The sequence below is a fragment of the Myxine glutinosa genome, chromosome 4 (assembly GCF_964187855.1).
Source record: "Myxine glutinosa chromosome 4, kmMyxGlut1.1, whole genome shotgun sequence".
Classification (NCBI taxonomy): Eukaryota; Metazoa; Chordata; class Myxini; order Myxiniformes; family Myxinidae; genus Myxine; species Myxine glutinosa.
In genome coordinates, this window is record NC_136264.1 from 206,828,000 (window position 1) to 206,843,236 (window position 15,237).

Consider the following 15,237-nt stretch of genomic DNA (forward strand, 5'->3'; position numbering starts at 1 on the left):
CTAGGCGACCCTTCAGCTTTGGGCCCCCCTCCGGGGGCCACTATTAAGTTTTGAAAATGAATATTGTGCATTAGTATGAATAAAACGTTTATAATTAGATACATGTTACATGAAAAGGTGAATCTGTTGCTGATTGTACATTCTCATTGTTCTACACTTGTCATGTGTACATGAAGAAATGCACTTTATAATGTGATGTCATAATGTGTTCCTGGTCCTACAATAAAATTGATCATTATAATTTTACTTTCCGTGCTTTGAGTTTACTAAATGTATAAACAATTCCCTTTAGGTGAACATTTTGTGCAATTTCATGTTCATTGACGAGGTGGATTGCCCAACAAGTCTTTGTTGCATCATTGAGGAACGAATGTATGTTTTGATCAACTTTAGCTTGGGAAAGCTTCCCTTACCACTGGCTACAGAAACAGGGACGGTCAAGAGGATGCGGAGAGCAATAAATGTGTTGGGGACGTTATATCTGTGAGCTTATTTTTGCAAGCAAAGTTCAAAACATCTTGAGGTTGTGTCAACTTTGGAAATCGTCTTGCAATGGCCCACATTTCATTCTCCGTCCTCAACGAATTCTTACACTGAAAATGCCGACTGCCGAGCCTTCTCTCCACCAGATAACACGGCACAGTTGCTATTTTTACCTTGTGATCATGCACCACTGGTTCTCCACCGGGCTGACTGAACCCACGACACGCCGACCTTTGCCAGCAGTTTTCAGGTGGTGTTCATGGTACTTACTTCAACGCGGGCCGACAGCATGGCCTAGAGCTAGAGGTATGCACACTCGCTTCTAAGCTGTCTAGCCCAGGTTTGACTCCCGATTCAGCTATAAAGTGTCATCCTGGTGTTTCACTGGCACGTAATACATCAATGTGTCGGATGGGCGTTAAACGAGCGTCTTGAGGAGCAGGCGAGCTCTTCAAGAGCTCCCCTGTAACTTATCTATCTATAATTCCATTAATCTCTGTGTGTATGTGTGTATGTGTGTTTGTATGTGTGTATGTATGTGTGTATGTGTGTATGTTTGTCTGTGACCGCTGTTTCTCGACAACTACCGGTCCGATATACTTGAAACTTGCCAGGTATATTGCTGGGGACCCGAGGATGTGCCTTTTCAAGGTTTGAAATTAATCGGACAAGTAGTTACCGAGCTATGGCGATTTCTTTACCAAACACCGCAAGCCGTTCGCTTTGGACCAAACCATTTCATGTAAATAGAGGGGGGGGTTCTGTGGTCGTTGCGAATGGACCAAACCATTCATGTAAATAGAGGGGGGGGGGGGGGTTCTGTGGTCGTTACTGCCACGTGGTTTCAAAGTTTTTTTTTGTTGTTGTTGTTTGCACGCATGTTTTTTTGCACCCACGTACGGGCACGCCCTAGGATGTTTACACACACACACCCCGACACAAATTTTTTTTTTTTTTTTTTTTTGGCAAGGAACGGGCACCCACGTACGGGCACGTCCTAGCTTATATATAGTACGGGCATGCCCTAGTCTATCTATAATTCCATTAATCTCTGTGTGTATGTGTGTATGTGTGTTTGTATGTGTGTATGTGTGTATGTTTGTCTGTGACCGCTGTTTCTCGACAACTACCGGTCCGATATACTTGAAACTTGCCAGGTATATTGCTGGGGACCCGAGGATGTGCCTTTTCAAGGTTTGAAATTAATCGGACAAGTAGTTACCGAGCTATGGCGATTTCTTTACCAAACACCGCAAGCCGTTCGCTTTGGACCAAACCATTTCATGTAAATAGAGGGGGGGGTTCTGTGGTCGTTGCGAATGGACCAAACCATTCATGTAAATAGAGGGGGGGGTTCTGTGGTCGTTACTGCCACGTGGTTTCAAAGTTTTTTTTTGTTGTTGTTGTTTGCACGCATGTTTTTTTGCACCCACGTACGGGCACGCCCTAGGATGTTTACACACACACACCCCTACACAAATTTTTTTTTTTTTTTTTGGCAAGGAACGGGCACCCACGTACGGGCACGTCCTAGCTTATATATAGTACGGGCATGCCCTAGTCATAATAAAGCCATGTACCTGGTTCGAGTTGAATATGTCAACGGGTATGGAAGAAAAAGTGCAGAAAACCACAGGTGGGACGGACAGACAGACGGAGAGCCAACCTATAGCCCCCTCAGGGTATGGGACTTATAACATGGATCATAAACTCACAGTGCAAGTTGTAAAATAATTTGAGGGGACATAAGTTCCTCTCCACACTGACGGACCCCCTGTGCCGAGACAGAGGGAGTGTTTGACGGTGCCGAGCACGAGGAGGGGCCTTCGGTTCAGCTGCAGCAAGTACTCCGGACCATCTCCATTGTTTCATCTCCAGCAAATGTTGTGGGTAATCACGGATACGCACTGGGGAAATGGAAGCAAAAGAGATGGGGAGGGAAAATGAAACACGAGGAAATTTATGAACACACATGGGGAATTAAGTTATTGTTATAAATAACTAGTACATACATAAGGAGCGTTGACGGCCAGGTGCACGGATGCACACCGAGACCGAGCTCCTTTTATATATTAGATGGGATGTACTTGACTTGGCACAATCTTCTTTACTCATCAAAACAGTCTGAATATTAATAGAAAACACTGATCTGGTTAGTAGCTGTCTGCACCTAGGGACGGATTACGGGTGTGTTGGGCCCCAGGCGGTAGCCATATCATGTGTCCTTCTGCTCCCCACTCACCTTCCCATCCTGTAGTAATAGACATTAGTGAGCTAATTCACAGTGCACTGTTAAGTATGCATAAGGTCAAAGTTAGGTCAAGCCTAGATCTCAGGATATGTTCTTATCAATATTATGACGATGCTCATTCAATATTTTATGACCGGTATGTTAAAAAAACTCAAAACCCTGTACAAAATATAACCAAGAACACTTTAATGAACAAGAATGACCGCACTGTGGTCACCGCCTGCGCCAAAATCTGGTGAACGGGCCAGTTGGGAAACACATTTAATGCGCTATTAAAAGATTAACTCACCACCTCTCGTCCATGACAGCCTCCTCCACGGATATATCAGAACAAGCTGATTCGTCACACGGTGACAGAATATTTAACACCAACTTCAAGAATTATGAAATGCCAATTTTTTTTAGGCAGGCACATACAGACGTGCTCTTAATTAAACATTGCTAATAATTTTTATTCGACATACGATTAGATTTTTCTGGGTCCCTCATCGTGAGTAACACTCGACCCAAACAAAGCCAAGGAAATCTGATGAAACAAATCTGGGCAGTGTATAATCAGCAGAGGCCCACAGGCCTATTGTCTTAGGCCCACCAGAAAACCCAGATGGCGGCCATATTATTTTGTCTCGGTGCCACGGTGGGTGGAGTCGCGCGACAAATGTGGGTGGGGTCGGCAGCTGTCCGACCAATGGGTACACTTTTTTTTTTTAATCGACCCCTAACAAGAACCACAACAACAACAGCAACAACAATCACACGGAACTCTTGTAGACCTGTGACTAAAAAAAAAAAACGTTACATTTTTAAACTAAAGCAAATACCTATTTTGGGGGACAACCCCCCCTCCAACCCAATGCACCCCCTCAGGGACCGATTTTTTTAAATTCCATGAACAAACTTTGGTACATCATGGGTGGTGAAGTTTCATTGAAATAATGTGTGTCGTTTCAGAGAAGAAAGCAAATATCTATTTTGGGGGGGGTCAAACCTGGATGCACTTTGACCCCCGGTAAACCCCCTTAGACCCGGATCTTTTTTTAATGCCGTGAACAAACTTTAGTCACAACATAACAAATATCATTTGTGCCAAATTTGGTCGCAATCCCATCAGCGGTTTCGGAGAAGAAGTTTCAAGTGTTTACGGATGGACGGACGGACTGACAACGCTCCATCCCATACGCTACCCTGAACTTCGTTCTAGGTAAGCTAAAAAAAAACAAAAAAACAGTAGGAAATGTTTGGGTGAGGGCGTGTGTTTGGAGGAATCGGTACATTATCAGTTCCTCTGACTTAGTCTGTTTGTGTGAGGTTTGAAGTTATGTTGGAGATGCCAGCAAGGTAGTAAACTGGATAAATTAAATTTCAATCATCGGTTCCAGATCGTTGGGATAGTAGGGGGCAAGATTTTCTGTGGATTGCTTGATCCCAGGCGTCGAGAGGGGCAGAGGGAGAGTGAGAGAGAGGGGGAGAGAGAGCAAGAGAGAGGGAGAGCGAGAGGGAGAGCGAGAGGGAGAGCGAGAGGGAGAGCGAGAGGGAGAGCGAGAGGGAGAGGGAGAGGGAGAGGGAGAGGGAGAGAGAGAGAGAGAGAGGGAGAGAGAGAGAGAGGGAGAGCGAGAGAGAGGGAGAGAGTGAGAGATATCGGCTAGCTTTGACAGGGATCCAAACTTACAGCTGATTTTCTTGTAGGCTTCAAGACGGTGTCGGTGATTGGTGTCTCAGGTGTCGGTGTCTCAGGGCAGTGATTAGCTGACCAATGATGACAAGGAGCACTTGTCTTGAATTTGTCATTGGGTGACAGAGTACAGTGGCTGATGTGATTACAATAAATCTGATTGATAGAGGACCAGGCGAGCAGACACGATAAAACGGAGGCAGGACGAGGACCAGGCGAGGAGGGACAACAAAACATAGGCAGGATAAGGACCAGGTGAGCAGGCACTATGAAACGGACAGTGAGAGAATCCCACCTTCACTCCTCAATAAGCATGCACAGTGAGACTAGTAAATACAGACTTGGCATTTAATATGGAATATATTTTTTGTGGGGGTGAACTTACTTTTCAAGATGTCTTAGAACCAAAAGTTCATTGGAATTATGTTGAAAGTATTCTAGATTTTGTTAATGTGACCTTTAAAAGAAACAAAAACCACATTTGACATTTCGAAGCAAATAAATTGATCCTTGAAAGTGATGTAAACCGATATCGAACTCAATTCATGGACAGTACTGTGTTAAACTTCTGTACGTTTTCCAGAAGTATCTCTTTATTTTGCACATTAGACAAAAAAATTTTTAACAAAAACAAATGTTAAATTACGACTGGGATTACGGACAGTAAAATTACAGTTCAGTACTTCATGTAACCCCCACGAGCATTCAGGAGAGCAGGTACACGTTGAGGCATGCTGTCCACGAGATTTGCCAAGGTTTGGACAGGAATCGCTTGCCATGCAGTGACAATAGCCTGCTGCAATTCACGTACAGAGGGCTGCTGCTGGTCCAAGTGGTCGATTTGACGCGTTAATTCTGCCCACAAGTTCTCTATCGGATTCATATCTGGGGACATGGTAGGCCACTCCATATGCTCTTCACCACGGTCAGCAAGAAAGTGTTGGATCATGCGAGCACGATGAGGCCGTGCATTGTCATCTTGGAAGACAAAGTTTCCTCGAAAGGCTGCACGAGCAAATGGAAGCAATGTTTCTTCCAGAATGGCCCTGTACTTGAACTGGTTCAGATTTCCATTCAGAACAACCAGGTCAGTTTTGCCCCTTGCATGAAAAACAGCCCAAACGGTCACCCCACCACCTCCAGCTTGGACTCTTGGCAGTATACAATCTTTGTTGTAGGCTTCATGCACTTGTCTGCGCACTTGGACGTGGCCATCTTGACGATAGACCAGAAATCTAGACTCGTCACTGAAGATCACGTGATTCCAGTGTCCTGGCTGCCATTGACGGTGCTCTCTGGCCCACTGCAATCAGCGCTGGCGGTGTTGTCTGGTCAGGCGTGGATTTCTCAGGGGACGCCTGGCACGATAGCCTGCTTGAACCAGTCGTTGGTTGACTCGCCTTGTGGATACAGGCACATGTGTCAGTTGCTGCCACTCAGCCCTAAGCCGATTAGCTGACTTGGTACGGCCATTGCGGACTAACCGGTGCAGCTGGCGATCATCCCTCCTTGTGGTTCTGCGGGGACGTCCTGGCCTCGGTATTGGAGTAGGGACACCACTCTGAGCATTTCGTTTCAGGATCTTTGACACCTGACCTTGAGTGATGCCATACTGCCGAGCAATAGCACGCTGTTTCATGCCGGATTTTCGTAAAGCCACCACTCCATGACAAACAGCATTGTCGAGTTGACGGACCATCTCCAGAGGAAGCGGCAATAACTTTTGGAGACGTGCAGCAGTTGTTTTCCACTAATACAGAACGCAACAACGCTTGTATACCTGACTGTGAAGCAAATCATGAAATGCACCTGTCGGTACATTTTGCCACGCCACCTGTGATATAATCCTGTTGTTGACTTCTTGCTGCGACAGACAATCAGTGACATGGTTCTTTTAACAAATAAATCACCAAAGTGTAAAAGAAAGTCACCAGATTGATATACTGAGTTAAGAAAGTAAACCCAAGTCAAGAAAAAAAAAATATTCCATATTAAATGCCAAGTCTGTAGTAGTAAAGCTTTCAAGCAAGTCTAAATGCCAAGATAGCACGATGAAGCTATCTCTGAGGGCCTTTCACTCACTCACCGCAGGCAGGTAGGTGGTCTTTCTGTCTTCTACCGACTCCTCTCCGGCCTTGCTCCCCCAGCTCTCTCTGTGCTATGTCCCTCAAATATTCCGACAGGTCGCACAAGATCTGCCAGCAACCCTCTGATGGTTAAACTGCCGAAATCTCGGCTCTCTGCTCACCTTCACTCTTTCATTCCTCTTTTCTCCCGCCTGTGGAACAAACTCCCACACTCCCTTCAATCCCTCTCCTCCCTCCAGGTCTTTAAAACAGCTGTTCACCACCATCTCTTATCTTCCCCCATCCATAACCTTGATCTTTTCTACCCCCACTAATTCACCCCAGATCCACCTTGTTTGAAATTCCAACTTCTTTCCTGGAAATCCTGGCAGTGTCCATATGTTTATACCTCTCCCACCCCCCCCCCCCCCCCCTTCTCATGCCTCCCCCCCAAAGCCCTCTCCCTCCCACAGATCTCTCGATGTCTCCATGTCTCTCGGTCCCTGCTCTCAAATGTTGTGTTTGTGTCCTTCCCCCTCTCTCCCCATCTTGTCTACCGCTCCCGATGTTATTTGTTTTATGTGTCTGTTTGTCTTTCTGTGTGATTAATGTTCGCTCTTTCACGAGCCTCGATCTTGTATACAAAAAAAAACAAAAAAAAAAACTATTACTATATTTCCTGTTGCTCCTCCAAAGTCCCTGCAAATGGTTCCTGCTGTTGTATAATAATAAATGTTACCGTTGGTACAATTTGATTAAAGCTCAAGGACCCGCTTCTTCTTCCTCCTTCCTGGAAACACGGGCTTTTAAAACAGGCAAGTTTGTGATTAAACGGTAAAGAGAAAACGAATTATTCCAAAGTAAATACAGGGCGATTCACATACGACGTACTATTTTGTTTTTGAATAACTCTGTGTTGCGTGAACCGATTTACTTGTAATTTGCAGCACTTATAGACAAATGTTCCCCATTTATTATGTGAAAATTTCATTAAAAAATATAATTGATACAAATTTAGTTATGGGTGTCGATATGGCGGCCGTCACTTTCGATCACTCGGAACAGTCTCTGCTTGTATTCGAGCATGGTTTTCTGCCGCATTTCATCAGTGATCTCCCAGAAGGAATCATGAACATCGCCCCTTTCCATCAGACTTGTGTGCCATCGCAGAATTGATGCATTGCTTGGCAGCACCCAGCTTCGACCAAACTCCGTTCGAAGACGTCGTTTCACTTCGATGAAGCTTTTTGTGGCCTCATACCAGGTTGCAGCTCTTGCACGCTCCTGACTGTTGTAACTTGCCATTCTTGCTGATTTTTTCTTTACATTATGCTGCTAAAAAGTCTAAAGCTGACTAAGACCGGTTCCATAATTATCAACGTTTAAGAGCAATTTAATCGACATGTTAATCGACATGTCATGTCATGGCAAGAGGTCAGGCTGTTTCCCATCATCAAAAATGACGGCCGCCATATCGAGACCAATAACTAAATTTGTATCAATTATTTTTTAATGAAATTTTCACATAATAAATGGGGAACATTTGTCTCTAAATGCTGCAAATTACAAGGAAATCGGTTCACGCAACACAGAGTTATTCAAAAACAAAATAGTACGTCGTATGTGAATCACCTGTATATTATTTGCTTTCTAATCAATTAAATGGATTATTACCTTTCCAACGGTACCATTTGTATTATTCTAAGACAGCAGAAACTCTTGACTAAAGCGTTACAGCTGGAGAAAGTTGGCTCCATTTATAGACAGGATATGAAAACAAATTCCAGGATTTTCAGAGGGAATAATAATGAATTGTCAATTCTGCCTCTCTACCAGATATACAAGCGCACAACTTCACCAGATTACAGTGATGATTAATCGGTGAAGACCGCTTGGAATCATGACCAGCGAAACCACATTAAAGCCGTGGATGAGCATAAAGTGCGTCTGTAGGCACGACACTCGTGTACAAGATGCATTTCATACATTACACGTTTGTGGCCTCATTAAGCTTCTGCTTAATCCTACGCTTTATCATACCAAGGCAGTCCTTGACAGAGCCTTTGACGTGGCGACACCAGGATGTGAGAAGATCAGGAGGTTGACTGGGAAATGGTGATGAAGCATCCAGTTCTTTGATAACCCCCAGAAGTCGTTCCTTCCCTTCAAATGACCAGTCTGCCAAAGCAATCACCTTTGTAAAATGTATCGGTGGTGGCAGAAAAAGAGGAGGGAAGAAGGAAGAGTGGAAAGAATTAGATACAAATCGATTTGATAATACCAAATGTAAAGAATGGCAGGATAAATATAGATTTATGACATCGGCTTATAATTGAACTCTATCTCTGAACTTGGTATACAAGGGATGGTAATGTGGAGACGATCTGATATCATACACAATTTTTAACAATCTTCTGAAACCTGTCTCTGTAATCAGCACGACACTTTATTTGCTCATTCACTAGCAGGGCAATCATTGTGGTTGTATTTTATAGATATTGCATCATTAATCAGTCAAAATCATAACATTCTGGAGTGTACTTTTATTTATTTATTTATTTATTTATTTTATTATTATTATTACTAGCCGAAACCCGTGGAACATCCACGGAAGAGAGGATGTGGTGTATGGATAGAGTGTACCATTATGGATGGCATAGGGGATTTGCTTGTCCGAGTAAGAGTTAGGAAGAAAGATGAGAATGAAGAGTGCGTATATGAACAACGATCGCCGACACCGGCACAAATGCATGCTCTGGATTGTCCACTCAGTGGATGGCTTGCTTTCGCCTTCGCCTGTCCAATCAGCGGACGGCTTGCTTCGCCTTCGCCCAGCAGACGCCAATACGATGGCGTCGTAAGATGGTGTCATATCAGTAGTTAATCGGATGCTTTTGGGCCCCAACGTCGGCTAATTCAGATTTTTAGAGTATGGCTGTACGTGATAAACAAAGAGCGCGGTTCGTAGATCGTAAATCCATTAGTGCCGTGGGCATCGGGTCACTGGGTGCGGCGTAAAAGGGATAACAAAGTCGAGTCCTTACGCTATTATTATATAGATTAATTATTTTTTTTGTATACAAGATCGAGGCTCGTGAAAGAGCTAACATTAATCACACAAAAAGTCAAACCGACACACAAAATACAAAAAAACAAGGGGAGCGGCAGACAAGATGGGGAGAGAGGGGGAGAGCGGGAGAGGGGGAGAGGAGAGGTGGAGAGGGAGAGAGAGGGAAGGACACAAACACAACATTTGAGAGCAGGGACATCGGGAGAAATGTGGGAGGGGGAGGGCTTGGGGGGAGGTGGGAGAGGTATAAAACATATGAACACTGCAAGGACTCTGGGGTGAATTAGTGGGGGTAGAAAAGATCAAGGTTTTGGATGGGGGAAGATAAGAGATGGTGGTGAACAGCTGTGTTAAAGACCTGGAGGGAGAAGTGGGATTGAAGGGAGTGAGGGAGTTTGTTCCAGAGGCGGGAGAAAAGGGGAATGAAAGAATGAAGGTGAACAGAGAGACTTGATTTTGGCAGTTTAACCAGAAGAGTGTTACAGGCAGATCGTGTGTGACCTGAAGGAATATTGGGGGGACAGAGCACAGAGAGAGCTGGGGGAGCAAGGCTGGAGAGGAGTCGGTAGAAGACAGGAAAACCACCAACCTGCCTGCGGTGAGAGAGTGAGAGGCCCTTGGAGTTAGCTTCATCGTGGGAGATTCCAATGATTCTGAACGCTTTGGTTTCAACAGCGTTTAGACGAGCTAGGTGTGAGGCAGGAGCACCAGCCCAGAGGGGGGAAAGTATTCCATTGAGCTGCGGATGAAAGCCTTGTATGTGGTGAGGAGCTCAGGTATGCCAAGGAAGGACTTCGCATGACGGAGGATGCCCAGTCGGCGACTGGCTTTGGAGGCCAGCTTGGAAATGTGGTTTTCCCAAGAAAGATCATGGCAGATAGAGACCCAAAAGTTTGAGCGACAGAACTTCTTCGAGAGGATTGTTGAGAAAGTAGATGGGAGGGTTTTTCAGTCGGTCCTTTCGGAGAGACATTGTAAGAGTGTGAGAAATTAGTGTACTAATCACAATATCAAGAAGAGCAAAGTCAATGACGCGCCAACGCAAATACCCTCACTTCACAGCTAAAGCAGAGACGAAAGATGGCAAAACGTTCCAACAGGAAGGACCCAATATCAAATTTTGAGTTTATAAAAATCCTCTTTTAACCCCTGTAACCCAAAATCCCATGAACTGGGGGTGAAATCCAAAAATCGTTACATATTTCATGCGTACCCCAATGTTGATTGCACATAGGTTTTTTAAAATGTGCCCGCAATTGCATTTTTTGGTATTTGACCTTTTGACATCCCCAGGGCTCCAATGGGTGGAACCAAAACTGATACTGCTCGCATACATTCGTGCCAAGTGATGATCACAACTACTAAGTTTGGTGAATTTATGCACAACCGTTTATGAGGAGATACTGGGACGAAAGAACAAACAGACAGACCCCGATTACAATATCCCCGGTTTTTAGCTCTCCTGGAACGAAGCTCATGGAGCTCATGGGATGGGGAGCTCATGCGATGGCACGTCATCCGTCTGTCAGTCAGTCTGTCCGTAAACACTTGAAACTTCTTCTCCGAAACCGCTGATGGGATTGCGACCAAATTTGGCACAAATTATATTTGTTGTGTTGTGACGAAAGTTTGCTCACGGCATTTCAAAAAAAAAAAGTCGGGTTAAAGGGGGTTTACCGGGGTCAAAGTGGATCTAGGTTTGACCGCCCCCAAATAGGAGTTTGCTATTTCCTCTGAAACTACATACAATATTTCGATGAAACTTTACCACAACCTTCATCACCCATGATGTACCGAAGTTTGTTCACGGCGCAAAGAAAATCAAAGTCTAAGGGGGCGTATGGGGAATAGGGGGGCTGTGGGGGGAGAGAGGGGGATAGGGGGGGCCCCCAAAATAGGTATTTTTTTGTTTGTTTGTTTAAAGTCTTGTGATTATGCTAGTATGATTCTACATGCTGCCCTGTCTTCTAGAAACTATTGAAATTGGTTTCAAACAAGTCAGGAGACGACGATGGTTCACGAGCGAGCGGTATTCAATGACAAAGGACGGACTATAACCGAAACAGGCCCAGACTGGGGGGTCGGGGGCCCACGTGCCAGGTGTCGCCCCCCGACATGCGGTGTACATGCCTATTTACAAAGGGCCCCAATGCGCTGCATGTGCAGGCCTTTAAGAGCCAGCTGTACGTAATTGTGTGTGGTGCTGGCCTGGAAATGTCAAAACGAAGGTCACTGACCTTGAAATGAGATAGAAAATAATGTATAATCAGTTATGAGGTTGGTCAGCTACACAATACCGAAAATTCGGTTCGATTCCAACAACTTTGAAAATTTGACCTTTGTGACCTTCAAAGGTCAAAGGTCGAAGATTCTGAAATTTGTTGGAAAACTTGCATTTCATGATGTATGTGATAATATAAGATCATGTACGACATTTCACCCTACCAGGAAGCGAACAATCGACTTTTCTCAATTTTGTGACCTTGTGACCTTGACCTTGGGGTGAAAATGAAAAATCGAGCTCCGTGGGGCTAGACACATGACATTGGCCTAACCAAATACCAAAACCCCTGTCAGATTCCACCAACTCCCTCGGAGAAGATGTAGCTTGAACTCGATTACCCCCTAAAAAGACATCTTTTTCGGGCGTGGCTCCACCCACAATGGGCGCAATACGCCCACCCTAGGCAGGACACAACTAGTTCATGATATCAACCTCCCACCCAAGTTTCATCAAGATCGGATGATATCATCGGGTTGTTATGCTGCGGACAGACAGACAGACAGACAGACAGACAGACACACACACACACACACACACACACACACACACACACACACACACACACACACACACACACAAACAGATAGACACACAGACAGACACACACCCATGACGAATATAGTGGTCACTCTGTTTGATAACTCATGAACCAATACCTTTAATCAGTGCAGCATACTGTTTATTCTACTAGGTGAGCAGCCAGGGGTATTGCCCCGATGTTTTGTATACAGAGTCGAGGCTTGTGTAAGAGCTAACACATTAAACATGAACACATGCACGGACACATAAAACATGTGGGGTGTGGGGGGGGGGGGGTCCAGGTTTGACCCCCGCAAAATAGGTATTTTCTGTCTTCTCTGAAACTACACACACGATTTCGATGAAACTTGACCACAAACTTCATCACCCATGCTGTACCAAAGTTTGTTCAGGGCATTAGGAAAATTGGGGTCTGAGGAGGTATATGGGTTTGGGGGAGGGCGGGAGGGGGGGTTGCCCCACAAAATAGGTATTTTTACTTGCAAAATCGAAGATTTTCCAAGTATATTGGTCGGTTGCGTTTTTTATTCTGTCTGTTTGTCCCCGGCCTATAGGTCACAATTTTAGGCTAATCGTCATGAAACATCACCAAGTTGAAGAGGTCGTCACAACTGAGAAGCCTATTGATTTTGAGGTCAAAGGTCAAAGGTCATCTGGAGGTCATATTTCTAAAATCGCCATTTTTTATCCGATTGACTTAAAATTGAACAGCATTTGTATATTGTGTCACGAAATTTGGAAACCAACTATTTGAGGTCATATGTCAAAGGTCAACTCAAGGTCAAACTTCCAAAATCATCAATTTTCATCCAATTGACTTGAAAATTTAACAGCATTTGCATAGAGCCTCGTTGAATTGGGAAACAAACTATTTTGAGGTCAAAAGGCCAAAGGTCAACTCTAGGTAAAACGTCTAAAATCATCAATTTTCATCTAAAAATCGTCACTTTTTATCCCATTGATCCGAGCTTTGATCAAGATCGTCAATTTTGATCTTTATGAAATGGACAATTTGCTGGATCAATTGCAACCATTTTTTCAGGGGGAGGGGGGATTTTGCAAGTATCGTGCTCTGCATGACGTCTTCTTGTTTGTTTAAAGTCTCATGATTATGTTAGTATGATTCTACATGCTACCCTGTCTTCTAGCAACCATTGAAATTGGTTTAAAATACCTTTAGTCAGTGCAGTATACTGTTTATTCTACCAGGTGAGCACCAGGGGTATTGCCCCTATGTGTTTTTTTTTTAATAGCGTAGGGATAACTACATATAGAGGGTCACACTGAAGATTAGCAATCAGCAAAATGCATCTTCTCCCACCAACCGTCTTCCGATCCCAACTAAAGTTTCAGGTACCACACTGACCCCAATCGTCTTCTTTATCCACATTACCAAGATAATTTTTAGATATTGGCAGGCATTTAACAAGGTGGCGTCGTCAAAACAAATGAATACAAGTATTCTGTCATCTCTTTACATAACATTGTAAAAAGGGATGGAACTCCAATGATAAAAACTGCAAAACACACCTCCATATCTGAAATTGTCCAGGAGAGGAGGGCACGGCGAGGGGACGCTGCCATGGCATGCATCTTGCGAGCTCGGTCCAAAAATATGTCACTGTTCCATTGTGCAAGTTTTGCGTACAGGTCTTCCACCTTGTAATTATAAATAAATAAAAGATAAACAATACAATGTGCCCAAAAATGTTGCAATCATATGCATCTCAAAATGATTGTTATGACAACAGTATTTTTCAACTTTTCATTTCGCACGACATATTAACCATTAATAATGATATTCTGATTCATGTTATTCGAATATCAAATATCATTAAAACTAAATGAAGATGTTATTTTGGATCAATTACTCTTCCGCATAGCCGAGTACACAGGGCACTAAATTTTACAGGGTGACCACAAAAAACCGGTACCAACCTTACCTGTATTACTATCCTCCATCCTTTATTATTAGTATTTTTTGTATACAGGATCGAGGCTCGTGAAAGAGCTAACATTTATCACACAAAAAATCAAACAGACACACAAAACATATAATAAGGGTAGCGGTAGACAAGATGGGGAGAGAAGGGAAAGCACAAACACAACATTTGAGAGCAGGGACATCGGCAGATCTGTGGGAGGGAGAGGGCTTGGAGGGGAGGAGGCGTGGGAAGGGGGCGGGGGGCGGGAGAAGTATAAAACATAAGGACACTGCAAGGACTTTCAGGAAAGAAGTTGGTATTTCAAAAAAGTGGTCCGGGGTGAAATTAGCGGGGGTAGAAAAGATCAAGGTTTTGGATGGGGGAAGATAAGAGATGGTGGTGAACAGCTGTTTTAAAGACCTGGAGGGAGGAGTGGGATTGAAGAGAGTGAGGGAGTTTGTTCCAGAGGCGGGAGAAAAGAGGAAGAAGGAGTGAAGGTGAGCAGAGAGTCTTGATTTTGGCAGTTTAACCATCAGAGGGTTGCAAGCAGATCTTGTGCGACCTGTAGGAATATTTGGGGGACAGGGCCCAGAGAGAGCTAGGGGAGCAAGGCCAGAGAGGAGTCGGTAGAAGACAGGAAAACCACCAACCTGCCTGCGGTGAGTAAGTGAAAGGCCCTTGGAGTTAGCTTCATCGCGGGAGATTCCAATGATTCTGAAAGCTTTGGTTTCAACAGCGTAAAGCCGAGCTAGGTGTGAGGCAGGAGCACCCGCCCAGAGGGAAGAACAGTATTCCATTGAGCTGCGGATGAAAGCCTTGTATGTGGTGAGGAGCTCAGGTGTGCCAAGGAAGGACTTCGCACGATGGAGGATGCCCAGTCAGCGACTGGCTTTGGAGGCCAGATTGGAAATGTGGTTTGGAAACTAATGATATCCTGTCACTTTTT

The 15,237-nt window shown here is 44.4% G+C and overlaps 1 protein-coding gene across 3 annotated transcripts in view; it reads right to left on the bottom strand.

The window, feature by feature from the left end:
• The window catches only part of LOC137425659 (bridge-like lipid transfer protein family member 2), a 193,457-nt gene that overhangs the window by 142,804 nt on the left and 35,416 nt on the right, over window positions 1–15,237 (bottom strand). For all 3 annotated transcript variants that reach the window (XR_013623278.1, XR_013623279.1, XM_078776940.1), the window contains exons 17-19: window positions 13,897–14,025; window positions 8,513–8,666; window positions 2,199–2,390 (exon numbers count right to left, since the gene is read on the bottom strand). Coding sequence is in view for 1 of the 3 variants with exons in the window: in XM_078776940.1 (XP_078633066.1) it covers window positions 2,199–2,390; window positions 8,513–8,666; window positions 13,897–14,025 (475 nt within the window). In the remaining 2 variants the exon portion in view is untranslated. The remainder of the gene's footprint in view (window positions 1–2,198; window positions 2,391–8,512; window positions 8,667–13,896; window positions 14,026–15,237) is intronic.